Source organism: Neoarius graeffei, chromosome 27 (assembly GCF_027579695.1).
Source record: "Neoarius graeffei isolate fNeoGra1 chromosome 27, fNeoGra1.pri, whole genome shotgun sequence".
Taxonomy (NCBI): domain Eukaryota; kingdom Metazoa; phylum Chordata; class Actinopteri; order Siluriformes; family Ariidae; genus Neoarius; species Neoarius graeffei.
This window is the reverse complement of record NC_083595.1, coordinates 7,756,667-7,773,301: the sequence shown is the minus strand read 5'-3', so window position 1 is coordinate 7,773,301 and position 16,635 is coordinate 7,756,667. Positions and strand designations below refer to the sequence as shown.

General features: G+C 45.3%; 1 protein-coding gene across 2 annotated transcripts in view; it reads right to left on the bottom strand.

Moving 5' to 3' along the window:
* Nucleotides 1-16,635, bottom strand: part of sun2 (Sad1 and UNC84 domain containing 2) — a 90,298-nt gene that overhangs the window by 35,592 nt on the left and 38,071 nt on the right. The window contains exon 2 of one of the 2 annotated variants that reach the window (XM_060911996.1): nt 839-880. The exons of the other annotated variant lie outside the window; for it this stretch is intronic. Within the exon in view, the coding sequence (XP_060767979.1) occupies nt 839-880 (42 nt within the window). The remainder of the gene's footprint in view (nt 1-838; nt 881-16,635) is intronic. 2 annotated transcript variants of the gene reach the window in all.

Sequence of the window (16,635 nt, the reverse complement as noted above, 5' to 3'; positions counted from 1 at the left end):
TGCAAACAAGTTACTTCCCAGACGATCACACAGGTGAATTGCTTGCTGCAGGCTTGCGGGAGGCTCTTGATGCCTGGGGGCTTGCAGAGCACAGGCAAGTGGCCATCACAACGGACAGTGGGGCTAACATCAAGAAGGCTGTGAAGATTAACAATTGGACAAGGCTGCAGTGCTTTGGACACAGGCTTCACACAGCTATAGGTGTGTAATAGTTACTTAAATTAAATACTTTAAGTAATGGTAAAACACAGACTATTAATAAGAACAGTATAAATACCTGTGTCATTGTTTTTAACCATCTCTTATTAGTCAGTGTTTCCATTTATGCATTACATAATCTCATCTCATCTCATTATCTCTAGCTGCTTTATGCTTCTACAGGGTCACAGGCAAGCTGGAGCCTATCCCAGCTGACTACGGGCGAAAGGCGGGGTACACCCTGGACAAGTCGCCAGGTCATCACAGGGCCGACACATAGACACAGACAACCATTCACACTCACATTCACACCTACGGTCAATTTAGGCTATATCCACACGACAACGGCAACGAGATGTTATTTAAAAAAATATCGCGTCCAAATGGGCAACAATCAGTAAAATATCAGGTCCATATGGCAACGCAACGCTTGCTGAAAACGATGCAATACACATGCCACACCTCTAGGGGCGCTGTAAGACGGTCCCTTCGGAGACACTAGAACAATAGAAGAAGTAAGGACACATGCGCATAAACTATTATGCGCGAGACTTCATATTAGCCACAAAGTCAGAAAAATCTGTTCGTAAAATTACATTATAATGACCAAATACAATGAAAAGTATTTTTCCAGTCTCACCTGTGAAAGGTAATCCCATGTGATCTCGTTTGGACGGCAAACCTGTTGGTACAGTTAAACGCAGCACATGAATGAGGCATCTTTATTCTCCGCTTTGACCCATCCAATATGGCGGCGAGGATGACGTATGATTCTACGCGGAAGGCGGCGTCTTTAATGGTCCAGAATAAATTGAATGCTACACGTTGATGGATTAATTTGTTTTTCTACACCCTTTTTGAGGAACGTATTGTAGGACTTAAACCAACATCTGAAGAGGTGAGATCGCTCGTTTTTTTTCCCTATTTTTGCTGGCGGGATTGACTCTGCCCTAAGGGCAGAGTCTCTCTCTCTCTCTCTCTCTCTCTCTCACTTTGCACCATTACACAATAAATATTCACAGTGAAAATATTTTGCAAGCGCGTTTCATGAACCAAGTTATAGGATTTGTTGACAACTCGCATCGAGTTCGTTACACTTCTACCCGGCGTGAAGCACATGTGGTTGTGACGTCATCGTAAACAAATCTGTTCTACTCATCCAGACGACTTCGCAATGGCAACGTTGCCAGATCTTTCCACTCTGGAACCCGTTCTCAAAAGATTGCATTTTGGGGCACCCAAAACGCCGGTGCCGTGTGGACGCCAGGCCGAAACGATAAACAATTGTATCGGATTCACCTGAATCCGTTGCCGTGTGGACAGGGCCTTAGAGTCACCAGTTAACCTAACCTGCATGTCTTTGGACTGTGGGGGAAACCGGAGCACCCGGAGGAAACCCACGCGGACACGGGGAGAACATGCAAACTCCACACAGAAAGGCCCTCGCCGGCCCTGGGGCTCGAACCCGGACCTTCTTGCTGTGAGGCGACAGCGCTAACCACTATACCACTGTGCCGCCCTGCATTACATAATGTGATATTTAATTTACTTTAAGTGGGTTTGTGGAAATTATTTGTATTTGAGTGTATAAATGAGATCCTTTAAGACTATCCATAAATTGATCTATTGCAATCATTATTTGGATTTATAAAATTTATAAAAATGATTACTAATAGAATTGTTTGATGTTTTTGCAGAGACAGGTACGACAGATGATCGCATACATCGAGCAGTAGGTGTCTGCAAAAAAATTGTGTCCAAGTTCTTCTGCTCCTGGAAGAAACGGAGGGACCTGGGTATACTTCAGGATGAAATGGGCCTGCCAAAGCATATGCTCACGGCTGAGACGCCTACCAGGTGGGGGTCGCGACAAAAGATGATAGAGAGAATGCTTGAACAGGAGAGGGCCGTTAGTCAGGTTCTAAAAGAAGACAGAAAATGTAGGCACTCGGTGCTCAGCTGGCAGGATGCTGATGTGCTGGAGTCTTTGAACAAGGTGTTGAGCCCACTCCAGGAGTTCACACATGCCTTGTCAGGAGAGCACTATGTCAGTGTCTCCTACCTCAAGCCTGTGCTCCGTCTCTTCAACACAAGCATTCTTGTTGCAGAGGAGAATGACACGCAACTGACCAACGATGTAAAGAAAAACGTTCTAACCTACTTGAATGAGAAATATTCAGAACCCGTCTTTGATGACCTCCTAGATATCACGTCTCTTCTTGAGCCTCGATTCAGAACAACATACATAAAGAACGAAAAGGTGGAACAGATTATATCCAGAGCAGTTGACGAAATTAAGTCTCTACAAGATGAAGACAGCACTGGCATGGCAACTGGTGCAGCATCAGAGCCTGTCCCTCCTCCTGAGGAAAAAAGAAAAAAAAAAAACTTTGTCCAGCTTTTTTAAAAAGCCCAGCATGAGCAGCATGGGCTCCAGCAGTGTTATACCCTGTCCACACTAGGGATTTTGTACCGATACGAAACTACTTTCGTACCGCAACACCTGTCCACACTAGCAACTATACCGGTACTGTAGCGGTATAACTGTATCGGTACGAAACCCACAAATGTATGGGTTTCGTACCGGTACAGTAGCGCTTCGCTGTAGTGTGGACAGATGAAGCGGCTCTGTATCGATACAAATATAATGCGCATGCGCAAAGTCACACACCTCAATCGATGTCTTCGCTGAATAAAATAGTGAAGAACAGAGATTCGTTTCTTTCTTTCTTTCTCAACTGCCTCGCGCGTTTTATACGATTCGACTGAATAAATGACCACCAGAAATACAGACTGTACATTGACAACAAAAAGCGCGCACACGTTGTTTCATCCGTACGGAAGCCGCGAGAGGCCCTTCATATAATCCTTTTTTTTATTCACCTTGTTATCCCGAGATAACGACATAATTAATTCAGGATCTCGAGAAAACAACACAATTAATTCGAGATCTCGAGAAAACAAAACCGTTATTTCGAGATCTCGAGAAAACAACACAATTAATTCGAGATCTCGAGAAAACAAAACCGTTATTCCGTGATCTCGAGTAAACAGCTGAGAAATGGTTCATTCAGGTGCGCCAAGAGACTTGCGATATGCTGACTTTGGGGCTATTTCTCATTCTGTATAGACGCAACTTTGGTCATTAGAATGTCTGGAATAATCGATCACCTAATAAGGCAATATTTTGATCAGGGGTTGACACAGGGAGAGATTGCGTCAAGTCTTTTAATAAGGGATCATTTCAAAATTAGTCCGCGGCACCTCCGCAGAAGACTGGCCCGGCTTCGTCTCTACCGACGGAGATGCAGTGATCCAGCTGAGATCATGAAATAATTTTGTTTTCTCGAGATCTCGAAATAACGGATGCCATATATTCTCGGAAGGAAGTTACTCGGTAACCACGGAAACATTTCGCGCACGCGTATTTCAACTAACGTGAAAGAAAACCGCAAACATTTCTCGCTAGTGTGGACAGATGCACTAAACTGTACCGGTATACTTTGTATCGATACAGTTATACCACTATCGTACTGGTATAAGTGTGAACACAGCATTAGACGGTCAGATGAAGAAAGCATCAGAATGGAGCTGAGAACGTACCTCAACACTACAGAAGTTGACAGTCATGCAGACCCTTTGGAGTGGTGGAAACGCTACCAAGTGAATTTCCCCCGAGTTGCCAACCTAGCCCGACGATATCTATGCATCCCTGCTACCAGTTCCCCATCGGAGAGAGCTTTCAGCACTGGTGGGAACACTGTCACGTGCCACAGGGCAGCACTCAAACCAGATACTGTTGACCGTCTGGTTTTCCTTGCCAAAAATTTGTGATGTCTGAGATTTAGCCTACTTAGTGCCTTGTTCATTATGTTCGTGTGTGAATAGTGTTTCTATACTGGTAATACTGCAAGCCAAGTTGCACTGGTTATTTTTCAATACTTGAATCAATCTTTATCTACCTGTGTGCACCGACTGTAGGTATTGTGTAATGGCATTATTAATGCAGTTGCAGTTTTTCATGTTCATAGCAATTACAAGTTGCACTTGAATACTGGGTAATGTACCTGGGCTTGAAGCAATAATATTTTTGCTGTAAGTTGCACATTTTGCTAATTATGATTGCTATTATTTATTTGTTGAGGGTAAGATATTTGGGACTTCCTCAGTGCAATACAACCATTGACAAGTAACTTTACTTTAGGGTTGCTGGCTACTTTATGTCTAAATACCTCGTTTGTTTAAATATGTTGTAAATGAAGGAAGGTACAGTAAAGTTTTCTAAAACAAAACAAAAAAAAAACCTGATAGATAACATTGAGTGTAGCTGGTTTACAGAAGTTCTAAAAATTAGCCTATAGTTTTGAAGTTGTTTGAAAATCTCATCTCATCTCATCATCTCTAGCCGCTTTATCCTGTTCTACAGGGTCGCAGGCAAGCTGGAGCCTATCCCAGCTGACTACGGGCGAAAGGCGGGGTACACCCTGGACAAGTCGCCAGGTCATCACAGGGCTGACACATAGACACAGACAACCATTCACACTCACATTCACACCTACGCTCAATTTAGAGTCACCAGTTAACCTAACCTGCATGTCTTTGGACTGTGGGGGAAACCGGAGCACCCGGAGGAAACCCACGCGGACACGGGGAGAACATGCAAACTCCACACAGAAAGGCCCTCGCCGGCCACGGGGCTCGAACCCGGACCTTCTTGCTGTGAGGCGACAGCGCTAACCACTACACCACCGTGCCGCCCGTTGTTTGAAAATGTGTTAAATAAAAGATTCTGCATTTTCACTGCAATACAATGCCATGTGATTCCTTCGCTACTTTAGTTCCAACCTCTGAAAACTGATTAGTCAGGAGATCTATGAGGCTCCTTTCTTTCCTTCTCCATAGGAAGGCTACATTAGAATATTATTGTTTACTTTATACTGACAAATCTGTTGGAAATCTTGTATTAGATATGTAAATTATATTAAGATATTTAGAGATAAATGTAAACGTTTGACTGCTTCATGCGATGCATGCGATTCCCTCCTTTCATAGTGCCCCTTGAAAACTGTAGCACTTTATGGGGCCATGCAAACCTGTAGGCTATTAAAGGAAAAGGCAACTTTTGTACAAAATCACCACAAATAGATAGATAAATATATAAAGTAATCGATCATGGAATTTATAGAGAAAGAACAGACTGCATAACAGTATCTTTTAACTTTTAATAATATGGGCTTGCGCTGAGCTCAGCGAAGATGCGTTCCGCCATATTGATCTACTGCGTGACGTCATGCGGCCCACCACTGAAAAGAACTCTTCAGTGCTTCATGGTAATAAGGTAAAAAACCAGTACAATCGCTTCTTCAAAGTTTCACCAAATGGTTTTATTTATGCAACTTAAAGCTCATAATACTGTAGAACTTTGGTTGAGTAAAAACACGGAGCAAAAACATGGCTGAATCCTGAATGACTCCTATTTGGATTTGTCCTACCAAGCCTACTGCGCATGCGCGAAGCGGCTCGGCTCGGTTTTCCCTTTCGGGCGCTCTCGTTTTCTGTTAGAATTTGGTAAAGAAAAAAATAAATAAATATTATTTACCAGCTTACCGGGTCCATGCAGCGCTCGAAACTAACGGTGTCCCGAGGACCATAAAAAATGTCATCGGGACACAAAATTATCATATCTGGGACAATCCCGGGACAATGGAAAAAAATAGATCTAGAAAAAAAGTTCTACATTAATATTATTTACAAAGCCGTAACACATACGTAGACATTCACCTAATTTGTCAATTTTAATTTTAAAACGTTAACAGCGAAAAATACATAGTAGCTACACTTTCGATGCACCTGCATCCGTAGGCTACAGAGCAGCGCATTCTGTTCTAGAATCTTCGGCCGGAGTCCGCATTATATGGACTTGGAATGGAATTGCTACCGCACACGCTGCGCCGACTCTCGCCAGAACAAAAATGCTTAAGTGGTTGAAGCGGACCGACCGCGGGGAAGAAACTGAAAGCCCAGACATAACGTCTCCGGGATCTTCAGGATCCAAAGCGTCATCGCCTGGTCTGCAGGCAACGCTAGCAACTGAATGAACTGAATGAACACTGTTAGACACGTTATAAAATACAACAGGAATGATGTGGATGATATTGACGGAAGATAGCGTTCAACAGAATGAGTGAGTTTTCTTGGTGTCTTTCTAGTTCAGAAAGTTTAGACAGTCAGCAGCACAACTAGGCTCGGACCTGCCACTATGCTGATGTTGCTAACATTTGCACCCGGCAGCGAAAGTTCATAAAATGGATAACGGAAAGTTCATAAAAATGGATAACGGTAATGGTGAAAATGATAAGTTGGCCTTATAAGTGCCAACAGATATTCAAGGTATAAGTAGATGAAATGAACATAAAAGGGGTCTTATTTTCAGCTAAAGTGTACTGCAGATGTAGGGAGTTGAAACATTTTCTGAATGAGCTAGTTGGCCCCTTTAAATAAACGGGTATCTATTCATACAGTGAGATCGCCAAAGTTTAATAAACTGAAAATGCAATAACTGTAATTTTGAAGTAGATGATGTATAGGACATGTGTCGCTTGTGTTTTGTGACTTATTGTAAAAATGATATAAAGGGTTCAAAATCGCATAGTTACAAACATAATAGTAACTTCATATGATAATATTAACCACTGGTTATTTCAGAGAGGAAAAAAATGGGGACACTATTGCTTCCATTCGGGACAATACAACACAGAATTCGGGACCACTGGGGCCACAAAGAAAAAAAGTTAATTTCGAGCCCTGGGTCCATGAACATAAATCTGACAGCTGACAAGGTCGGGATATAAACGAATCGAATACAAGCCACCCGCCGGGACTCCTTACTGTCATCACAGTGATCTGCTTGTAAACACTGTTTTCATGGGCCCAGTGACGTCACAGATCAGAGGGAGGCGCATTAACGAAAGATTCTGATTGGTTTATAGTTGCCCACAATCTCAAAATGGCTGACTCCTCCAACTTCGGCTCCTCTGTGTCAATTCATGATTTCAAAGTTAAAAATATTTTTTCATGTTCGATATATAATGGAAATAATTAACGGAATTGATTACGTATATATGTTTTTCTCCTATTACACACACTGTACAAAAGTTGCCTTATCCTTTAATACTTACACTACCGTTCAAAAGTTTGGGGTCACTTTGAAATGTCCTTATTTTTGAAAGAAAAGCACTGTTCTTTTCAACGAAGATCACTTTAAACTAATCAGAAATGCACTCTATACATTGCTAATGTGGTAAATGACTATTCTAGCTGCAAATGTGTGGTTTTTGGTGCAATATCTCCATAGGTGTATAGAGGCCCATTTCCAGCAACTCTCACTCCAGTGTTCTAATGGTACAATGTGTTTGCTCATTGCCTCAGAAGGCTAATGGATGATTAGAAAACCCTTGTACAATCATGTTAGCGCAGCTGAAAACAGTTGAGCTCTTTAGAGAAGCTATAAAACTGACCTTCCTTTGAGCAGATTGAGTTTCTGGAGCATCACATTTGTGGGGTCGATTAAATGCTCAAAATGGCCCGAAAAATGTCTTGACTATATTTTCTATTCATTTTACAACTTATGGTGGTAAATAAAAGTGTGACTTTTCATGGAAAACACAAAATTGTCTGGGTGACCCCAAACTTTTGAACAGTAGTGTATGCACAATAGTCATGACCATGGAATAGGCTATTCTTAGCCAATATGCAGTAAATCTTCTCTCAATCAGTGGAAAATGTGGTCAACACCGACTCATGTAAAAAAAAAAATAAAAATACCGTCAAATACCGTGAAACCGGAATAATTCTGAAAAATACTGCGATATAGAATTTTGGTCATACCGCCCAGCTCTACGTCTCACAGTGGTAAACATGGCCTTGTCCCAACTTTTTTGAGATGTGTTGTTGTCATGAAATTTAAAGACCCACTGACACAACTTTTTACATCACGTAATGTGTATTTATTGTTTTATTGCTGTATTGTGAAATAAAATATCCAAAACTCAACTTGAATAAGGGGTCGTCTTTGTAGAAAATCAAGAATTTCAGAGCCGATTTTGTGTTTTTTGCCCCGGCTTCTACAAGCGCCATGAGCCATTTGCCCGTTTTTGCCGCTAGGGCGAGTGACGTCACATCAGTGTATGTCGTTCTGGATTGCATGAAAACAAAACATGAAGCGGGGAAGCTATCGAGATTGTCTGCTTTCACGTCTATTAAAGATTCTGTTTAAACAGCATAATGTCTTAAACATATGGTCCTGGTCACGTCACACTATTGGTCCCACTCCAAAAAACATCATGTCTAAGCTCCTGTTAGATCATGTTAGATACAGTAGCTACCAGAAGTTTAGGTCATATTTATGCAGAAATATCAAAAACTCTAAAGGGTTCACAAACTTTCAAAACATGCCGGATGACATCTTATATCTATCACTCCACACATATATCATGTATATTATCCTAACTAGGCGGCACGGTGGTGTAGTGGTTAGCGCTGTCGCCTCACGGCAAGAAGGTCCTGGGTTCGAGCCCCGGGGCCGGCGAGGGCCTTTCTGTGTGGAGTTTGCATGTTCTCCCCGTGTCCGCGTGGGTTTCCTCCGGGTGCTCCGGTTTCCCCCACAGTCCAAAGACATGCAGGTTAGGTTAACTGGTGACTCTAAATTGACCGTAGGTGTGAATGTGAGTGTGAATGGTTGCCTGTGTCTATGTGTCAGCCCTGTGATGACCTGGCGACTTGTCCAGGGTGTACCCCGCCTTTCGCCCGTAGTCAGCTGGGATAGGCTCCAGCTTGCCTGCGACCCTGTAGAAGGATAAAGCGGCTAGAGATAATGAGATGAGATGAGACTCCAACGCCCCCCCCCCTAAAAAAAATTCGGATCTGTGCGATTCAGCCGTGAAAAAGGCGCCATCTGCCAAAAGGCGTGCTGTTTGCATCCCTGAAATATATGAAACAAGGTATTGGCCTTTCAGTTGTTGTACATTACTGGTATTAGCTGCTTTGGCCTATTGATAAGTAATATGCAATGGTATAAGACGCATTTGTGACGTTACAACAAATTTTAAACAACATACATGTATTGAATAACAACACATAGCCACGTACCCTGGCTCGTTCTCTTTTGGCAAAGGCACCACCGGACTTTCGCTTTTTGATCGCCCCTTCGGGGGGTCTGCTGTCATCTGTTTCTCTTTTGACAGATTGATTCGGCCCGGGCCTGTCAAACAACGTCGGCACAGCTGACTCCTCCAACACCAGTGGATAAGTTGGATCAAACGTTCTTCGAGTTCTGGACGACAAAGTGAAACAGTGCTCCTCGAAATGTGCTGAACAGAGACGTGACCATTTTGTTGACTTCCAGTTCGCACCTGTTTTGGAAACGTTTCTTTCCCACTCTTTTGCTATTTCAGGGTGTTTTTTCCAAGGAAAGGAATGGAGTTTCACTCCTTCCGACGTGGTGTTAGAACACCCGTAAGCCACACATACAATCCCTTTTCGGTTAGACGCCATTTAACTTTTTCACGCAAGGAAATCACAACAAAACCACAGCTCAAGATCACAAGACTTGTGAGAACTGAACCAACATAGTGACTTGTAAACAAAAACGACACACTGATGTGACGTCACTTCCGGCATCTCTGAATGAGCCCAGTTCTTATCCAGGTCAATCTCCCTGCGCGAAATTTAAAATTACTTCTGATGTTTAAAACGGACAGTTAAACCAAGAATTCATCTCATCTCATTATCTCTAGCCGCTTTATCCTTCTACAGGGTCGCAGGCAAGCTGGAGCCTATCCCAGCTGACTACGGGCGAAAGGCGGGGTACACCCTGGACAAGTCGCCAGGTCATCACAGGGCTGACACATAGACACAGACAACCATTCACACTCACATTCACACCTACGCTCAATTTAGAGTCACCAGTTAACCTAACCTGCATGTCTTTGGACTGTGGGGGAAACCGGAGCACCCGGAGGAAACCCACGCGGACACGGGGAGAACATGCAAACTCCACACAGAAAGGCCCTCGCCGGCCACGGGGCTCGAACCCAGACCTTCTTGCTGTGAGGCGACAGCGCTAACCACTACACCACCATGCCGCCCTAAACCAAGAATTAAAACCAGAATTTATCTTTGGAGTCGTATATTGTTTGTTTACAAATTAATACGAAATGACTGTCAGTGGGTCTTTAAATTCACCTAATTTTTCTCTTTAAATGATGCATTTTCTCAGTTTAAACATTTGATATGTCATCTATGTTCTATTCTGAATAAAATACGGAATTTTGAAACTTCCACATCATTGCATTCCGTTTTTATTCACAATTTGTACTTTGCCCCGACTTTTTTGGAATCGGGGTTGTACACAACCGAATATATATTTAAAATAAAATATTCAAATAATACATCAACTCAAAACCAACAACATTTATGAAATGTTCTTAGTCTGCTAGGCTAAGTTTATCACTAAAATATGTAAAATCTGATAATATATTAATTTCCAGCCTTTACATTACATTGTATACATCGGCTGAAGTTTTCCATGCTAGCACGCTAATCTTTAACCATCACATATTTTCAAAGCAGTTATCCACACACACACAGAACAGAAATGGAGCACTTAAATGTCGCATCACACACACACCACCACCACCACAATGTTTTGTCGTCAGGGACGACACTGAGTTTCACAAAACAACTGAAGGGGATTTTATTGCCAACGCTGATCAAACAAGTAGATAAATAACTATAAACAAGTGTTGCCAGGCAAAACAAACCTCACCCTGTAGCACTTATGATGAATATGAAGGAAGATATTGTGAAAAAAATAGGTACCCTATGGTAGACCCCGAAGCCGTTTGTTTTCAGGATAATGGCTGGCTGATGAAATTATTGGCTGGCTAGCTGACTCAGCCAAAACCTTAATGGCTGCTGCAGCCACCAAAATGTTTATGGCTACAAATGGCTGATACTGGACGTCACTGTGTGGCATATATCCGGGCGAACGGATCAAACAAATGGGGGGAATAAATAGCAAATTACCACAGGTCCCCTGGTCTCTTACTTCATTGTAAATATAAATCTAGCAAGATTGTAGTTCAATGCTAATAATAAGCTAATCTGGATTGTTCGAGGAAGGCATCTAGCTATCTACTCTCACTAGCAATGACCAGTGAAGGACTGGCAGCTATCTTACTATGATGAAAGTAGAGTGGTGGAGTACTTTTTTTTTTTATCAATCTCGAAGTATGTGAAACAAACAAACAAACAAAAAAAATACCTTTACACTTTCCCTCAGCAGCGGCAAAGAATGCAGCCATCTCGTCGATATCGGAGTCGATTGATGCTCTGGGTGGTTTCCCGGGTTCCCCAGTGTATCGTGGTAACGGTGTGAGGGGCGGGAAGCCAGACAGGTAGTCACAACGGCAAGCTTGTGGTGGCTCTCTGTGCTGTGATATCAGTTCTAAATCTCTACAGTGTATGCCTATACGTCTCTATTGTGTTACTACTAGTGTGTACAGTTGATCATGTTTGTGTCACTTTTCTTGTAGCTCATGATGTGGATAAACCCATTATTTGATGTACACAATTCTTAGTGGCTCAGCCAAATTTTATTAGATAGCGGCTCAAATTGGCTTACAAAATTATTGGCTGGCGGCAGCTCAAATTCTAAATGGCGGTTTTAGCGGCGCCTGGCGGCGGCTTCGGGGTCTACCCTATGGGTCCATGTGGCTCCTGCTTATAAATAAAATAGTTTTCTGATCCCATGTCCATACAGAGTAAATATATATGCTATATTTACTCTATGAGGCAGTAGCCGCAAAAATGAAGCTTAATCCAAAAAATGAACAATTTTTAAAAAATCACAGAAGTAAAATATACTAAGTGTGTGTACTTTATATTATTCTACTCTTACCTCTTACAGTTTTCAAAACTGAAACCTCTGAACCGAGGCCGACATACACACGCTGTCGCCATGACCCAAACTCTTATTTCCTGGAAATGGCCCGGCGCTAGAGCTCAATGGAACGCATTTTCCCTCTGTAACAGTGGTTTCAAAGTTTAGGGGAATAGAAGGGTATGAGGCAGAGAATAGGAGGGTGCAATTAAAAAGGCTGAAGCCCTTCACCGTGAACCACAGGCGAGAAAAATGGAAAACTGGGGTTATCTGAGACACAATTTCGAGGCTTTGGGGGAGGAATTTCCAATTTATTGTAAACAACAAAACGGAGTCTGTTTCTATCCAAGCTATTGAACAGACCGGGGGCTCGGTCCAGTTATCCTGAGCCTTATATTTTTTTAAGAGAGATTGGCATAGATAGATATATTGGCGAGGTTATATCTAACTTTACAAGAAATATCATATCCTCACCCGCACACATTCACAGGTTATGAGATCTTTATCACTGATTGTTGCACTGTCTCGTCTCGTCTCGTCTTCTTCCGCTTTATCCGGGACCGGGTCGCGGAGGCAGCAGTCTAAGCAGGGAAGCCCAAACTTCCCTTTCCCCAGACACCTTGGCCAGCTCCTCGGGAAGAACACCGAGGCGTTCCCAGGCCAGCCGAGAGACATAGTCCCTCCAGCGTGTCCTGGGTCTTCCCCGGGGCCTCCTCCCGGGGGGACATGCCTGGAACACCTCCCCAGGGAGGCGTCCAGGAGGCATCCGAAAAAGATGCCCGAGCCACCTCAGCTGATTCCTCTCGATGTGGAGCAGCAGCGGCTCTACTCCGAGCTCCTCCCGAGTGACTGTGCTTCTCACCCTATCTCTAAGGGAGCGCCCAGCCACCCTGCGAAGGAAACTCATTTCGGCCGCTTGTATCGGCGATCTTGTCCTTTCGGTCATTACCCAAAGCTCATGACCATAGGTGAGAGTCGGAACGTAGATCGACCGGTAAATTGAGAGCTTCGCCTTTTGGCTCAGCTCCTTCTTCACCACAACGGACCGGTAAAGCGACCGCATCACTGCGGAGGCTGCACCGATCCGCCTGTCGATCTCACGCTCCATCCTTCCCTCACTCGTGAACAAGATCCCGAGATACTTAAACTCCTCCACTTGAGGCAGAACTTCTCCACCAACCTGGAGAGGGCAAGCCACCCTTTTCCGGTCGAGAACCATGGCCTCGGACTTGGAGGTGCTGATTCTCATCCCAGCCGCTTCACACTCGACTGCAAACCGCCCCAGTGCATGCTGAAGGTCCTGGTTTGAAGAAGCCAACAGGACAACATCATCCGCAAAAAGCAGAGATGAAATCCTGTGGTTCCCAAACAGGATTCCTTCTGGCCCCTGGCTGCGCCTAGAAATTCTGTCCATAAAAATTATGAACAGAACCGGTGACAAAGGGCAGCCCTGCCGGAGTCCAACATGCACTGGGAACAGGTCTGACTTACTGCCGGCAATGCGAACCAGACTCCTGCTCCGTTCGTACAGGGACCGGACAGCCCTTAGCAAAGAGCCCCGAACCCCATACTCCCGAAGCACCCCCCACAGAATACTACGGGGGACACGGTCGAATGCCTTCTCCAGATCCACAAAGCACATGTGGACTGGTTGGGCAAACTCCCATGAACCCTCGAGCACCCTATGAAGGGTATAGAGCTGGTCCAGTGTTCCGCGACCAGGACGAAAACCGCATTGTTCCTCCTGGATCCGAGGTTCGACTATTGGTTGAATTCTCCTCTCCAGTACCCTGGAGTAAACCTTCCCTGGGAGGCTGAGAAGTGTGATTCCCCTATAATTGGGGCACACTCTCCGGTCCCCTTTCTTAAAAAGAGGGACCACCACCCCAGTCTGCCACTCCAGAGGCACTGTCCCTGACCGCCACGCGATGTTGCAGAGGCGTGTCAACCAAGACAGCCCCACAACATCCAGAGACTTGAGATACTCAGGGCGGATCTCATCCACCCCCGGTGCCTTGCCACCGAGGAGCTTGCAAACCACCTCAGTGACTTCGGCTTGGGTAATGGACGAGTCCACCTCTGAGTCATCAGCCTCAGTCTCCTCAGTGGAAGACATGACGGTGGGATTGAGGAGATCCTCAAAGTATTCCTTCCACCGCCCGACAATGTCCCCAGTCGAGGTCAACAGCTCCCCACCCGCACTGTAAACAGTGTTGGCAGAGTACTGCTTCCCCCTCCTGAGGCGCCGGACGGTTTGCCAGAATTTCTTCGAGGCCGACCGATAGTCCTTCTCCATGGCCTCCCCGAACTCCTCCCAGTTCCGAGTTTTTGCCTCCGCAACTGCCCGAGCTGCAGCACGCCTGGCCTGCCGATACCCGTCAGCTGCCTCGGGAGTCCTGGAGGTTAACATGGCCCGATAGGACTCCTTCTTCAGCTTGACGGCATCCCTTACTTCTGGTGTCCACCACCGGGTTCGGGGATTGCCGCCACGACAGGCACCGGAGACCTTGCGGCCACAGCTCCGAACAGCTGCGTCCACAATGGAGGTAGAGAACATGGTCCACTCAGACTCAATGTCCCCCGCCTCCCTCGGAAGCTGGGAAAAGCTCTCCCGGAGGTGGGAGTTAAAGACCTCCCCGACAGAGTGCTCGGCCAGACGTTCCCAGCAGACCCTCACCATACGTTTGGGCCTGCCAGGTCTGTCCAGCTTCCTCCTCCGCCAGCGGATCCAACTCACCACCAGGTGGTGATCAGTTGACAGCTCAGCCCCTCTCTTCACCCGAGTGTCCAAGACATAGGGCCGGAGATCAGATGAAACGACTACAAGGTCTATCATTGACCTCCGACCTAAGGTGTCCTGGTGCCACGTGCACTTATGGACACCCCTATGCTCGAACATGGTGTTCGTTATGGACAAACCATGACTAGCACAGAAGTCCAATAACAAAACACCACTCGGGTTCAGATCGGGGAGGCCGTTCCTCCCAACCACGCCCCTCCAGGTGTCACTGTCATCTCCCACGTGAGCATTGAAGTCCCCCAGTAACACAATGGAGTCCCCAGTCTGAGCACTCCTCAGTACCTCTCCCAGGGACTCCAAGAAGGCCGGATACTCTATACTGCTATTTGGGCCATAGGCACAAACAACAGCAAGAGCCCTCTCCCCAATCCGAAGGCGCAGCGAGGCGACCCTCTCGTTCACTGGGGTAAACTCCAACACATGGCGGCTGAGCTGGGGAGCTATAAGCAAGCCCACACCAGCCCGCCGCCGCTCACCACGGGCGACTCCAGAGAAGTGGAGAGTCCAGCCCCTCTCGAGGAGCTGGGTTCCAGAGCCCAAGCTGTGCGTGGAGGTGAGCCCGACTATCTCTAGCCGGTACCTCTCAACCTCCCGCACAAGCTCAGGCTCTTTCCCCCCCAGCGAAGTGACATTCCATGTCCCAACAGCCAGCCGCTGTGTCCGGGGATCAGGTCGTCGAGGCCCCTGCCTTCGACTGCCACCCAATCCACATTGCACCAGTCCCCTACTGCTACCTCTGTGGGTGGTGAACCCACAGGAGGTCGGGCCCACGTCAGCTCTTCGGGCTGAGCCCGGCCGGGCCCCATGGGCAAAGGCCCGGCCACCAAGCGCTCGCATACGAGCCCCAACCCCGGGCCTGGCTCCAGGGTGGGGCCCCGGCTGCGTCATCCCGGGCGACGTCACGGTCCTCGGATTTTTCTCCATAGGGGTTTTGGTGAACTGCTCTTAGTCTGGCCTGTCACCTAGGACCTGTCTGCCTTGGGAAACCCTGACAGGGGCATAATGCCCCCGACAACATAGCTCCTAGGATCATTCAAGCACACAAACCCCTCCACCACAATAAGGTGGCAGTTCAAGGAGGGGTGATTGTTGCACTGCTCTTTTTAAATTTGCCGTTCACTTCAGTTTCTGTCTCTTTATTATTAAAGATGTCATCCAGATGACATCCAAGTCAGTTGTTTTCTATTAATCTCTTACGTTTTTTGAAGGTGATAATACCCGGGGGACTAGAGCCCTGAAACAGAGCTCCCTTCGGTCACTTAACAACTGACAGCACATTCAGTTTAGCGTTGTTTAAAAAAAATATATATGAGTGATTCCACGCTTATGGGTACTGAAATGGGGACATGAACTTATTCACCTAAAACCATTTCTTTTTTTTACCATCAGGTCACAAAACATGTAATCTTTAATGAATGATATGTTAAAAGATAACTTTAATTTTCTGAGATGTAATAAAAACATATTTATATGCCAAAGTCAAGCCTATGAGTTCCAAAATGATGTCTGTTACATTACTTCTGTTACGATTGTCCATCTCGCGTCTGTTACAAATTAATTACAATCTAGCTCTATACCATGTTCATCTTATTGAAAGAATGTGTATGTTTATTCTACTACACATGTTTATTAATTATATTTGCTAAAACATCACCTTCCTATGTTCCAAAAAGTAATTCTACATTGTTAAAATTGA